Source organism: Camelina sativa, chromosome 2 (assembly GCF_000633955.1).
Source record: "Camelina sativa cultivar DH55 chromosome 2, Cs, whole genome shotgun sequence".
In the NCBI taxonomy this organism is placed as follows: domain Eukaryota; kingdom Viridiplantae; phylum Streptophyta; class Magnoliopsida; order Brassicales; family Brassicaceae; genus Camelina; species Camelina sativa.
Window position 1 is genome coordinate 28,509,763 of NC_025686.1, and position 13,790 is coordinate 28,523,552.

General features: G+C 36.3%; 5 protein-coding genes across 9 annotated transcripts in view; 3 read left to right on the top strand and 2 right to left on the bottom strand.

Moving 5' to 3' along the window:
• Positions 1-2,733, top strand: part of LOC109124892 (uncharacterized acetyltransferase At3g50280-like) — a 3,822-nt gene extending 1,089 nt beyond the window's left edge. For all 4 annotated transcript variants that reach the window (XM_019238994.1, XM_019238996.1, XM_019238997.1 and 1 more), the window contains one exon: positions 133-2,733. In XM_019238994.1, the coding sequence (XP_019094539.1) occupies positions 1,309-2,637 (1,329 nt within the window). In that variant the 5' untranslated portion in view covers positions 133-1,308 and the 3' untranslated portion in view covers positions 2,638-2,733. The remainder of the gene's footprint in view (positions 1-132) is intronic.
• LOC104745033 (F-box protein At5g67140-like) lies at positions 3,635-5,020 on the top strand. Its single transcript, XM_010466197.2, has 5 exons — positions 3,635-3,929; positions 4,019-4,165; positions 4,286-4,421; positions 4,512-4,610; positions 4,687-5,020. Exons 1-5 carry the CDS (start codon positions 3,841-3,843, stop codon positions 4,900-4,902), a joined length of 687 nt encoding a protein of 228 aa, XP_010464499.1. The 5' UTR covers positions 3,635-3,840; the 3' UTR covers positions 4,903-5,020.
• LOC104745024 (PI-PLC X domain-containing protein At5g67130) lies at positions 5,002-7,464 on the bottom strand (the record flags this gene model as incomplete). Its single annotated transcript, XM_010466185.2, is given in 8 exon segments — positions 5,002-5,468; positions 5,583-5,669; positions 5,747-5,970; positions 6,052-6,355; positions 6,460-6,558; positions 6,648-6,785; positions 7,105-7,227; positions 7,340-7,464. Coding segments are annotated over 8 exon segments (1,290 nt in total). The 3' UTR covers positions 5,002-5,261.
• Positions 11,479-12,801, top strand: LOC104745057 (transcription factor ALC-like). Its single transcript, XM_010466226.2, has 5 exons — positions 11,479-11,798; positions 11,924-11,995; positions 12,093-12,158; positions 12,242-12,307; positions 12,401-12,801. Exons 1-5 carry the CDS (start codon positions 11,589-11,591, stop codon positions 12,587-12,589), a joined length of 603 nt encoding a protein of 200 aa, XP_010464528.1. The 5' UTR covers positions 11,479-11,588; the 3' UTR covers positions 12,590-12,801.
• The window catches only part of LOC104745042 (DNA polymerase alpha catalytic subunit-like), a 7,796-nt gene continuing 6,535 nt past the window's right edge, over positions 12,530-13,790 (bottom strand). The window contains exons 3-8 of one of the 2 annotated variants that reach the window (XM_010466213.2): positions 13,621-13,790; positions 13,440-13,493; positions 13,216-13,335; positions 13,053-13,127; positions 12,814-12,959; positions 12,530-12,636 (exon numbers count right to left, since the gene is read on the bottom strand). In XM_010466213.2, coding sequence (XP_010464515.1) covers positions 12,819-12,959; positions 13,053-13,127; positions 13,216-13,335; positions 13,440-13,493; positions 13,621-13,635 — 405 coding nt within the window. In that variant the 5' untranslated portion in view covers positions 13,636-13,790 and the 3' untranslated portion in view covers positions 12,530-12,636; positions 12,814-12,818. Of the gene's footprint in view, positions 12,637-12,796; positions 12,960-13,052; positions 13,128-13,215; positions 13,336-13,439; positions 13,494-13,620 lie in introns of both variants that reach the window. The other variant, XM_010466205.2, reaches the window with a different exon arrangement.

Consider the following 13,790-nt stretch of genomic DNA (forward strand, 5'->3'; position numbering starts at 1 on the left):
TTTTTCAATTTTTTTTTTTTTTTTTTTTTTGAATGAAGAGTTTTTCAATTGTTTCATTCCTGTGCCCCCGTTTATTTTCTCGTTGATGGCTAAAAGAATTTTGACTCCTTTTTTTCTACAATTTTTTGGCAGACTCAAGGACGTGAGTCTATCATAGCCAAGCTTGTGGCAGATTTGACACAGCAGGTGAGTTATATAAGTCTGTATCTATCTGCACATAATATCTTTTCGTGTCCGTGCATGTGATTATGTAGTTTTCAGCTTTTATTTATGTCTTAGCGATGGTGGTTTGGTCGAGATCATAAAATTATGAGTATAGGTAAGATAAGTGACATAGAAAAAGACAAGGCCCACTTAAATTTTTTTCAGCAGAAAGTAATCTAATAGGTTCTTGTTGGGCTTTCAATATTTCTGTAAATTTCTTTGTGAAATAAGAAAAGAAAAGACAAAGGCTTTTTCTTAAGGCCCGTATATACTATATAGGCAGCGTTAACAGGCGTAACACAACCGAACCGTCCCGGGGTTTAGCTCTGTTTTAGATTTGGTCAACAAAATTACACGATTGTGTGTTCTGTCTTGGTAGACTTTCTTCTACTGCCTCTGTCTGTGTGTGTAATATAATAGGAGCTACTTTATGTTTTAACTGTCTCTCTATTGAAATCTTTAGTAAACGTATATTTTAACATATATAAACATGTTTATTTACTCTGTTTATTAATAGAAATAACAACAACTAGTCAACTACTATAATCCAAAAACTGAAGTTAAATAAATTAAAGATGCTTTCTAGTTGTTAAACTATTGACATACATGTGTTCGTAATGCACTAAAATATGATGATACTAGCAGTATAGCACCATCAGCATCAACTAAAGATAACAAAAGAAAAGATAAAGTCATGCCAAAGAAAAGATAAAGTCATACTTTAACAAAAGAAAAGATAAAGTCATGCCAAATAGTATTTGGCAAATACAAACCAATCATACAGTATATAGCTTCCAAATTCTCACCCTTAACCTAGTCTTTAAGAACAGTATTATACCCTCTTTTTTTTTTTTGGTTAAGTTTGTTTGTATTATACATCTCACAAAATGCCAAAAATAAAATAGAAAAACAACTGAGGTCCATGTAAACTTGAATTATTAGTGTACCATAAAGTACATGATGTAACTTGTTGGTTGGTCGTATTAATTAATGGACTCATCCGGAGAATTCACGATTGCCTGATATAGAAACTGAGCCTCACGTTACCCACTACTACACCACATTGATTAAAAGTTAAAAAAAAAAAAAAAAAAACGCAAAAAGATGGAATTGGTGGTGGTAACCTCAAAGAGCGTCGTAAATCCCAGAAACGTTAAGAAACCGACTACTGTGAAGGAGAAGATTCATCTTTCTCCATGGGATCTCGCTCGTCTTCGCTTTGGTTATCTTCAAAGAGGTCTTCTCTTTCCCAAACCTGATCTCAAAACTGACATAATCGTCTCACGATTACAAGCTTCACTCTCTGTTGCTCTAGATCATTTCTATCCTCTAGCTGGTCGTCTTGTCAAGCTCAACAACGACGACGACGACACCGTCTCGTTTTTCATCAGCTGCGATGGTTCTTCAGGTGTGGAGTTTGTTCACGCCGAGGCTAAAAACATCGAGATCAGTGATGTACTTCAGTTGTCTGGTTCTGTCCCCGGTTTTTTCAGTTCTTTTTTTCCTGCGACCGGAATCAAGAACTACCACGGTGTCTCAAGATCTTTACTTATGGTTCAAGTGACCGAGATGAAAGACGGGATTTTCATCGGCTTCGGTTACAACTCTACCGTCGCTGACGCCAGTTCAATCTGGAGGTTCATCAACGCATGGTCTGAGATTTGTTCAAAGGATTCGGGAGGATTCGAGACCTTCCAACATCGTCTTCAACTCAAAGGTTGGTTCTTTCCTAGCATTGATTACCCAATCCATATCCCAGACCCTGAAACAAAAGCAACTAGTTCTGTAACAACAACCAATTTACAAGAGAAGATGTTTCATGTTACAAAGGAGAATGTTCTGAAACTGGAAGCTAAAGCCAACAACGAGGCTGATCAAAAGATCTCGTCTATTCAAGCGGTGTTAGCACATATATGGCGTTCAATGATTAAGCACAGCGGCATGAGCCGAGAAGAAGAGACTCATTGCAGGTTACCTATAAACATGAGGCAAAGACTAAACCCACCGCTAGAAGCAGAGTGTTTTGGGAATGTGAGCCAGACCGGTATAGCTCCCGTCACGGTTGGGGAGCTGCTGGACCACGGACTAGGCTGGGCTGCTATGCAGATCAACAAAATGGAGATGTCACAAACGGATGAGAAAGCCAAAGAATTAGCAGAGAAGTGGGTGAAAAATATCAAGATTCCAGTTTCTGTTGGTAGCAAAGATTTGGTTGTCACAAACTCTAACCGGTTCGATGTGTACTGCAACGATTTCGGTTGGGGTAAACCGATAGCTGCAAGAGCTGGACCACCATATCTAAACGGGAGACTTGTTGTGTTCCAAGGAATCGATCAAGAGAGTCTTGATTTTCAGGCTTGCTTACAGCCTCAAGTCGTGGCAAAATTGTTGAATGATGTTGAATTTAACGAGTATGTGAACATTGTTGTATGAGAGTGATGATTTGGTTCAGTAGATTGAATGTGTAAAACGTTGATTTCTCTTGTGTTCAAGATTCACCAAATTCAATAAGCCTCTGCAATTTTTTAACGATGTTGTTACAGTTGACCTGGAGAAAAAGAAAAACAATTGTGTGAGCATAGGCCCAATAATTGTATTCGATTATTGGGCCTCCTATAACTCTCTTATTAGGCTTTTTTTTTTTTAAACTAAGAAAGAAAGAAGCCTTCACTCATATTGATTCTCGGAAAAAGGGAAAAAGAAAAAAAAATGGCTTCCTCATCATCATCATCTTCGTCGCTCGTCGGCGAGTGGGAGGAGCTTCCACCGGAGTTAACTCGTTCGATTCTAGGACGGCTTAGCACGGTTGATCTACTGAAAGCTCAGATGGTGTGCAGATCGTGGCGAAGAATCTCAAAAGACCCATCGATGTGGCGGAAAATCGAATCGGTGAACCTGGCACTTCACTCTGAGGAAATGTGGCGTCGCGCCATTGATCTCAGCGATGGTGGTTTGGTCGAGATCAGTATAGATATGTGATGATGTTAGTGTAAGGCTGCTTCGAGAAATTGCTCTTTCAACATTGAGTTTTGTAATTTAATGGAATAAGTTAACCTATTAATAGTTGACACTTGACAAATCTTTTTCTTGTTGCAAAAAACTCAATGAACGAAACGTAATGAAAAAAAGTAAAAAGAAGTAAAGAAAATTCACACATAACGTCATGTCAAATTTAACATTTAAATATTTTGTGAAGCAACCACTTAAAATACTGTATTTTAAGATCCGTCGGGCGTGGCACGTGCCACGTGGCGTACTAAAAGAAAGAAAAAGACCGAGTATGTATGTAGAGTATATAATTTTCCCACGCAAAAATCTTGGACCGTGTAATAAAAACATTTTAATTAAATCATATAAAAATAGTATTAATTTCAAAAAAAATAAAAATAAATAAAATTGAAAAACGAGTACAAAACTATGACGGAACGATGACCACATCTTCTGAAGTTAAACTAAGAAAATGACAACATCTTCTTCTTCCTCCTCTGCAATTATGATTATGAACAACAGTTGAAAATAAATTCTCATATATTTACATACTTTTCTTGGTATATAATAAAAAAGCTTCTGCAGGTTGTATTGATTCAAGAAGAAGAAGCTCTTATCCTTAAACTCATATATATATACATAAAAGTCATGTATGAAGAAGCAGCGATCGATCGTTTACCGTTAGACCTTCTTGCTTATATATTTTCTTTGGTTACTTCTTTCACCGTTTTGGCTCAGTAAGTCAAACTTGATCGTTGCAAAGTTATTTGATCCTTTTTTTTTCAGTTCTTGTAAGAAATTTTAATTAAGTTTTGTTTTTTTATAGGGGAAGTGGTGTTTGCAAGAAATGGAGGAAAGCTGTAAATCAATCTATGGCGAGAAGACAATCTTTGAGCTTTGCTGGTTGGACAATGGACGATCGTTCCACTTCACGTCTCGTTCATCTTGCTTACAACCTCAAAGAACTCGACATGTACATCTCTCTCTGCTTCTTCTAATATGATCAAGGCAACTTTACCTTTAGGGAGCTTGACTTGGTCAAATACAAGCTCTGTTTTCTTCATAGAGCTTCTTCTGTTTTCTATGTTTGCAGATCTAGAAGCAGATGGGGTTGTCATATAACTGATAATGGTTTATACCAAATAGCTTCTGCAAGATGTGTGGCCAATTTAAACTCTGTCTCTTTATGGGGCATGACTGCCATTACTGATTCTGGTGTTGTTCAATTGGTAAAGTACTCCCCTTTTTATTATGTGGAATTGGAATCTTTTAAAGTATTTGTTTATCATATCAGAGATTCTTGAATTTTTATTTGACAGATATCAAGAACTTCTTCATTGCAACACCTAAACATAGGAGGTACTTTTATTACCGATGAGTCTCTTTTCGCTATTGCAGAACGTTGCCATCATCTTAAGGTATAACAAGAATCTTCCCTATCCATCTACTTATTCTATCTAGAATCATTAGAATCACTCGGAATCTCTTATGCAGACAATTGGGATGTGGTGTTGTCGCCATGTGACAGAGAGAGGCCTTTTGGTTCTTGTTAACAAATGCAGAAAACTTGAATCAATCAACTTATGGGGAACTAGAGTTCCTGTGGATTGCTTCATTGCTTTACTTACCATCAGTCCTGCACTTCAGATTAAACCCATGGAATTGCTTCTCAATGCTCAGAATCCACCACCATTGTTGCATGCTGTCTAGTTTTGCTTCCCATTTCTCTTGTTTGTTTGTGTACATAGTAATTCATAAAATTGAATCTTCATATATCTTCTGTGTTCTCCCATCAATAACATAAATAAATTATCCAGTAAAGCTTCTATTGGAGTAGAATTGTGTCTCTATATATGTATATAAGTTGCAAAACATTCAACAGAAGCTGAAGACACACATACACAATATTTCTGCCTTTAACTCTGCAGTCTACAAATGCAATAATAAAATCGGACACTCTTTCTAAGGCAATTCCATGTTTCCTGAACTTAGGATCTCTCATTCGTGTTAAAGAAGTGATCAAGATTCTCTAACCTAAGAATCTTTCCAAGTGGTTTTGATTGGTTGTGTCATAGTAGAAACATCAGCAATGGAAGAAGCCATGAGAAGCAGAAGACAACAATGGTGTTTCGTTGATAGACAGCAGAAGCTAAGGATTTTGAGAACTGAACTGAACCTGTGTAGCTTGCACCTGAGTTGCTTCCAGCCGTTGAATCCATGTTTGGAGTTCTTGTCTGTAGAGTAACGTTTTTGCATGAACCATAAGCTGCTCCTGGCTGCAAACAACATCAAGAACCAAAATTCAGGTAGCCGTTTCAGATTGTTTATACTTGAACGATATGATTTCATATCCATAAGTACCGTTATCGAAAGTAGATAAGCTATATTACCTGGCAAGCAGCAAGAGTTTGACAGCCGCAAAGTACCGGTCCATTCATTCTATCTAGAACTTCAAAAACGCCGCCTCCATCACTTCTCTGCAATATTAAGGTTTTGTTAGCAAGATCTCGCAAAAAAAACTGTCATATTTTTAGTTTTATGATTGATTCAATACCATGTAGAAGTTAACAGCAAGGAAGTTTGGCATTCTATTCCCTCCTGACTTAAGACAAGTCCCAACCATCTCAGCAAGTGGAGCTGAGTGTTCCTTGCAAGCGTCTTTCTCAACCGGATATGTCGGGAAGTAATTCATTAAGAAAAGCGATGAACTTTTTGAGTTTAAAGGTTTTGACTCTTTTCTGTTAGGACAAGAACCTCGCTTCACCCCGGGATCCCCAGCTTTAACACAATGATAAGATAAGGTTATTCTCACAGAAAATTCTGATATCAAAGACTTAAAAGACTTTTTGTAATACTCACACTCATTTTCAACTATGTATCTCCACTGATACGCAACGCCTTCTTCTTCTTCTTTGGCAGCAACAGAAGTGAAAACCAGGAGCCTATGATTCTCTTGCACCATATCAGTCACAGTAGGCCAATCTTCTCCCTTTTTTGGCATTTTCGAAACAGGAAACCAGTACTTGTCCAAACCAGCGTTAGCAAACAGAGTTGATAAGCCTTTAGGTCTATGCACATAATCCTCAATTATGATCGTGATAATCTCTGTTGGGTTTTGACTCAGAAATGTCTCAACTTCCCTCAGTGTGTTAATTGCAGGTTGCTAATTCAAAAAAAAAAGAAACCAAAGTTCACATTTTCCATCCTACCGGGTTTCAACTTTCAAATCCAAACATGTTATTTAGTTAAGCTGAAGAAAAATCTTACAAAAGCCGTGACATTGAAACATTGGCCTCGAAGCGAATGGCAAAGCCAGATATCGTCGTTGAAGTCATACATATCCAACATTAGCCCTCTAACTCCATTCTAGAGAACAAATAAAAAACATATTCAAGAGTTTAACCCAAGAAAGAGGAATCATCCAAAATAAGAGGAGTTGGTAATAAGGACATTACTTGGAGCTGATTAGTAATAGTATCTTCTTGATTGTAAAATGTAATCCTATCAACACCTGGCAAAGGCGGTGCATTTGCATTGCTAAAGGCATTATGAGTCATCAACCATGTATACTTGTTAAAAGGCAATCCATTTATCTACAAAAAGAACACACACAAATTTCATCACCACATAGAGTTTAAACAAATCTTCAACAAAACCCATATTCAAAGTTCAAAACTTTTTGATACAACCAAATGATCTACACTATCTTCAGCAAACTCCATGTTCAAAGTTCAAAGCTTTTGATACAACCACATGATCAACATTATCTTGATACAACCAAATAAAAACTTTAGCAGAATCCATCTTCAAAGTTTAATTCTTTTGATACAACCAAATGATCTATACACTATCTTATATGATATAACCTATTTTCAGATTGGAAAATATAGAGAAACCTAATTAAAATCTTACAATGGAAGTTGGAATTGTGGCTTGGCCTCTTGTGCAGACGGGTTTAGTGCTCCCAACGGCAGGACAGTCTCCACAATACAAACCTGAGGCACAATCAGTGGCTGAGGAGCATGAATCCAACATCTGAGAAAGACACACACAAATAAAAAGCAAAATCCCAAAAGATTTAGACACCAATTTGATAGCAGCCATAAACCAGAGAATAGGAATAATAAGCAAAGAGAATCAAACGAACCTGGCAATTTCCATTAGAGCAAGCTGAGGAAAAAGAGAAGAAGAAAAAGGACAAGGAAAAAAGAGAGACTGTTACGGCTCTGCATAAGCCATTGATGCACGCCGACATCGCTCCTTAGCTTATGCAGAGAAAGAGAGAGAGAGAGAGAGAGAGAGAGAAATCTGAATGATGTTTCGATCTACTGTTGTTGTTGGTTGCTTGAGTGGGTTTTTCTAAGACAAGACAAAAGAGATGTTTAGGTACTAAAACCCGGGCAGGGCTTCATCGATTTGGTTAATCCTTAGAAAACAGAGGAACAAAAGAAAAAGATTAAGCTTTGTGTATTCTTTCTTTTCTTAGACAAAGGTTGAATCTTTTTCCCACCTCCCAAAAGAGAAACGATTAGTAAAGGAGCTAACCCACTTCATAAGTAAGAAAGTAGCTTAATTTAGAGCGACAATACATTTGTTTTAACATTTTATAATAAACAAACAGCAATACAGTTTCTAGTTGTGTACACCAAACATACGTACGCGGTGACTATTTTGTCAACACCTACTTGAATTTTGTGGAAACAATGTGTTTTTGGAAGAGTTTGTCAAAATTAGCAATGATGATTTTATCATATCAACATTTGTTTTACTGTATGTGATAATAATGTCTATAATTGCTAATATTTTTTTACCCAACATTTTTATTATTGATATCATTTTTGCTAACGTTACGGTGGTCACATGCGTGGGGACACTCTTGTCTTGTTGCTTGTCTCTTTGCTTCTTTCAAGGAAAATAATGTCATTATTTTCATATGATCGCACAAAAGTTACTGCAACATCTCACTCTCTCTCTCGCTCGCTGGAAATAACACAATAATAATGTCTAGATCACCATGCCTATTTCATTTACAAATTCATCAACAGAGACATACGACACTAGTGATTTCCATATCCAATCTTTTAGTTAATCAACCACTCTAAAAAAATAATACGTGATTTGAAAGAGTAAAAGTTACCGCCATATTAAACTGATATTACTACAAAATGACGATGTACCATACTCGGCTTGCTTCCAGCTTATTCAACGACGTCGTGTAACGAAGTCTCTCATTCGCAGCCTTACGCTATAATGTCAGGCCCATTAACGTATTTACTTACTAGCTTCTGTTAGTTGGGCCCAAATTTTCTCTTTTAAAGCCCCAATACCCAAGTAATGGAATCATAGAAAAAACAACTTGCGTTTCTCGCTCCTGTATTGAAAAGCCTTCTTCTAATGAAGTTTGAAAGCAGAAATATACAAAAGAGACAAGACACTTTTACATTTGTTCATAAAAAAAAAAGACAAGACACTTTTACATTTACTATTTTTGACTATAAATGATAGTTTTTCATTGATAGTAAATGTAATATATAAATATCGTCTTTTAAAAAATACAACTATGATTTTTTTTTTTTTTTTTGTCAACAAATACAACTATGATTGTAAGAAAGTTATATTTATAAATGCAGATTTAAAATAAATCTTCCGAATCTAGCAAAGTTTTAGTTTTGATTAGCTGTCGAAATTTAGTGTTGAATTGCTTAACATTTGTGGACTCAAAACTAGACAACAATTGTAAATCATGGTCTTTTTTCCCCTTAATTAGATTTGTTAAAGACCTTTTTTTATCCTTAAGTAGCCAAAAAATCCTTGTCCCAAAAAATGAAAGTTATGTGCATTATTTATGGTTTATAACTTTATTTGGTATTAGATATTTTTCCTTTAACTGAGATACAATTGATATATTTTGTGGTGATAAACGTCTTGTTTTCTGTATTAGTTTATCAACAAAAAAAATCCAATCCTGACCACTCAAGTAATTTGCATTTTGAAGACAAGAGTTCACGGTGAAACTTAGGTTAACTACTAATCCTTATTTATACTGTATAAGTTGATTTAGCACCTCTCGTCTCTCAGGTAGTATTTTTTTTTTCTTCAAAAGTATGGATCAAGACGGAGACAATTCTCGGATTCCCGATGATGATGCTGACAGTTCTTTTAGCTACCAAAGGCTTTTGTTTGAAGACGACTGGCAACTATGGGACACTTACCCTACTGTCGTTGACGCTACTGCCACATCACCATATCCAACGGCTGAGATGAGCTACCAAAGGCTTTTGTTTGAAGACCAGTGGCAACTATGGGACACTTACCCTACTGTCGTTGACGCTAATGCCACATCACCATATCCAACGGCTGAGATGAACTATCATAACCGTACTGTTGACGCTACTGCCATATCACCAGATCCAACGGCTGAGATGAACCATGATAGCCTGACAGTAGAGTCCCCTCCTCGTCCAATCGTGGTAATTATCTATTTTATCAAATGGTTTCTTGTTTGAGAGGAGGAATAAAGCTTTTGGATATAATAGACTTATGGAAATTGTATAGGATCAACAATCCATCAGCCAGTGGCTCCAGTCATCATCGAGCAGTGAGCAATCTGAAACAGCATCGCAAGAATATTATGTAGATGTATCCTCTCCTCAACTCATCCTCGCGTCCGAGGTATTGTATATTATATCTTAGCATTAAAATATATGTAGAGCTTATGAAATAGTAGTATTCGGGGAATTAAGATGGGAAACTATTTCCACACCACTTAAAATGGAGAAAGAATTATTTGTTTTCTTTTCATAGATATTTCGTGGAATTTACGTTACCATTTCGCGCGTCTTTTTGTTTGATTTTAAAATTTCGTACTTGCGTGGGAAAATATTAGATATTGCTATTACGATAAATCTAACTTTCTTAATGAATCTACATATGATAGATTTTTGTTAGATCAAGTATTGAGTTACTAGCTATGTAATAAATGTAAAAACTTTCACCACATTATTAGTTGTGAAACTTGTATCTTTGAAGTTAGAACCTTACAAATTTGTGACTTGTGAGAGATAACATTGAACGTTAAATAATGCTTCCAAGTATTGATAAATTAGTCGGATGCATTTGTATTTTAATTTTCCAAAGGATTGCATTTATGTAAGAGACTAGAAGGACTCCCGTTAATAAGATTATATGTTCCATTTCTTGAATAAAGAGTTGTATGTAAGGAGTTGTAGAGTTTGTATACGGAAAAGTTTACTAATGATTTTTTATTTATTTTAGGAACAATTGATGAATGTCACCGAACATGTAGGAGAAGAAGTCAACACTGGGTTAACCGTTGAAGTCATTGATGAGAACCTAAGAAGAAGGCCATATGAAAACAGCAATGATGAAACGGAGCCATGTGTGATCTGTCAGCACAAGTTGAAGAACGGTGAAGAAGCTGCGAAACTGGAATGTGAGCATGACTTTCACTTCGAGTGCATCAAGAGCTGGCTAATGGTCAAGAACAAGTGTCCCCTTTGCAACCAGAAAGTTGTTTAAATGTTTTATGAGGGTAGAAACATGTCAAGATTGGATTTTTAACTTGATTTCAGACTACCATTGCTTTTGCTTTTATTTCCATTATCTTCCCTTCGGATGCTAATGAATAAGGAACATATGATCTTATTTGCAAGTTGAATGCCTTTTTTTTATGAAGTAAAAGATTATTTGCATCCAAACTCAACTCTTTTATGTGGTAACCAATTATATTATCAAAATTTCAATAATTTTTTTTTTCTTAAACCTGAGGGACAAGGACAACAAGCGAAAAAAAAAAGGATTAGGGTTTTTTTGTAAATTGTCAAAAATGGTGAAACTGTTGCAAGACCTTACTTTCCAAGTAATTGTCCTATTTCATGTTTAGTCGTAATAATAATTAAATGGTATACTTTATGGCTATCAATGGCCTATCTTATCAATACCATTATTGTTTCAACCGTTTCATTTACTAAAAAAGTTAAATATCTTATCTATATTTAACTTATCACATTGATAAAAAAGTATATATACAACAAAAATGTTTGTCCTTTTATACTTGGTGGTTCAAAAAAAATATTTACTTTTATCTTTTCCTTCTTTAATTTGGGTTAAAAATCTGTTCAGTTCTTTAATTTTTAACTATAAAAGTTGAGAAGTAAATAAAAATTACTGAAGGGAACTAACTATTCACAACACACAACTACACAAGTGATGTGAGTGAGAGACACCAGATTATGTCTATAGGGATTCGACACGCCACTCACTCTTCAGAACCTCACACTCGCTTCTCCTAGGGGCGTGACCACACGCACCTACCTCCCCCGCCTATAAACCTTTTACTACGAAAAAAGCTATACACAGAGTTAGTAGAGAGAGATATGGGTGATTCTGACGTCGGTGATCGTCTTGCTCCTCCATCTTCTTCCGACGAACTCTCCAGCTTTCTCCGGCAGATTCTTTCCCGTACTCCGATAACTCAACCTTCTTCTTCACCACCGGAGAGAATTGTTTCCTCCGCTGAGACCTTACCTTCCCTCGGTCATGGAGTCTCTGAAACTGGCCTAGACAAATATGCTTTCGAAAACAAGGTAAAAACTTGCTTTATTTGGAGTTGCCAAGATACTTCACTGTCTTTTGTGGCTGAGAAAGAAAACAAAACTAAAATTAGTGTCTTTTTTTTTTTGTATGCAATAATATAATGGTAACACTAAAGAGAAATGGAGGTAGACAGAAAAATTCGTTGAAGAGGAACATTGATGCACACTTCCACAACTTGTCTGAAAAGGTTTCTTCTTTTTTCTCCTTTAAAGATTCTTAATTTCAAAAGAAGAAGCCTAATTTAAAGATTTTTAATAATAGAAGCTGAGTTTTGTTTTTTGCAGAGGAGGAGGAGCAAGATCAACGAGAAAATGAAAGCTTTGCAGAAACTCATACCCAATTCCAACAAGGTATACATTGTTTTCTTTGTTTTGCAGAAACAGAGATTGTGAGAAACATTGTTTGTTTTGATTGGTATTTCTTTTGTTTGTAGACTGACAAAGCCTCAATGCTTGATGAAGCTATTGAATATCTGAAGCAGCTTCAACTTCAAGTGCAGGTTTTCTTTAATTACTTACTTGGATCACATACAATCAATGTCTGATTTGCAAAACCTATCATTTGATTTTAACTTAATAACTGCTTAATGCAGACTTTAGCCGTTATGAATGGTTTAGGTCTAAACCCTATGCGGTTACCACCTGTTCTACCTCCTACACAGACAAGGATCAATGAGACCTTAGAGCAAGACCTGAACCCCAACCTGGAGACTCTCCTTGCTGCTCCTCACTCGATGGAACCACCTCAAGAAATGTGCTTTCCCACAGCCACTCTGCTTTAGAAAATGATGATGATCCGGCGTCAAACTGGTCATGGTTCCTCTATTACCTGCCAGACACAAGAGTCCAAAATGTTTGTGAGTTACAGTATTGGCTAGATTTCAATGTTCAGTTATAGTTATGCTAATAAGCTTTAGGACTGAACAAAATTGAGTAGTTTAATTATAATGATGTCTGAAGAAGATTATATAAAAGATTAATTTAGTTACATGTAGATGATTATTACAACTATCAAATAGCTATGTCTGTGAGTTGCAGCCTTCCATAAGCACAACGGTCTCTAATACTTCGAGTGATGGCTGCTGCTGATTCAACCGCAGGCCTTATCTTCGTCATTGCTTTCTCTACTTGAATTCTCATGCCAACATCCATCTGTTATTTCAAATGGCAGTGATAACTTTAGGGATATAGACAAGACAAATTTATATCCATATTACCAATATAAGAATCTCGTTAAGTAGAAACCTTTTCTAGAGAGTATTGTGTGTCTAAGATGTGGCAGAAATATGACAGTTGCTTGTACAACTCCGCTTCAGTGTACTGTAATAAGACAAGGCTCAAAGTCAAGAGTTGTTAGTCTGTTAAGCAATAGAAAGATAGGAGTTATAAGGTCGATGAGGGGATATACCTTTCTTAAAAGGGTTCCGTTACAGTTAGGATAGTTTGGGCAAACTGTGCCTCGTTCACGTTCACCAAGCAAGCGAAAGTTGGGGGAGCGGGTTGTGTGCTTGCAAGACTCGTCATCACACTGTAGAAGGGAAAATGTACAAGAAAACGTCATAATCATAACTTAATAAGGAAAAATGTTCAGAATTACGGGAAAAAAAAATGAGGCGAGAAGGTTTTACATACCACCATTATGCCTTTGTAATACATTGACACAAATCCATCAAGCTGTCTTTTCACCTGAAAGGTATGAGAATGATTTAATAACTAAAGCATCTGTCCTGCAGGCCAAATCATAACGATACATATCTTTTTTATTCTGAGAAACTTAACAGATTAGGATCCTTTCCAACAAACTTTGACTTACCTGGTTAGCTATCATAGCAGGGGATATTCTTCCAGTGATATCATCCTGCTGACATTTCGGGCAATGCAGTTTAAGCCAGAATGAGGAATCAGATTCCTCTGTTTCAGGTGTCGCAGGTTTCTTACTGACTGACGCACAAACAGAACTAGCAATAGATGGACAGTTGAAAG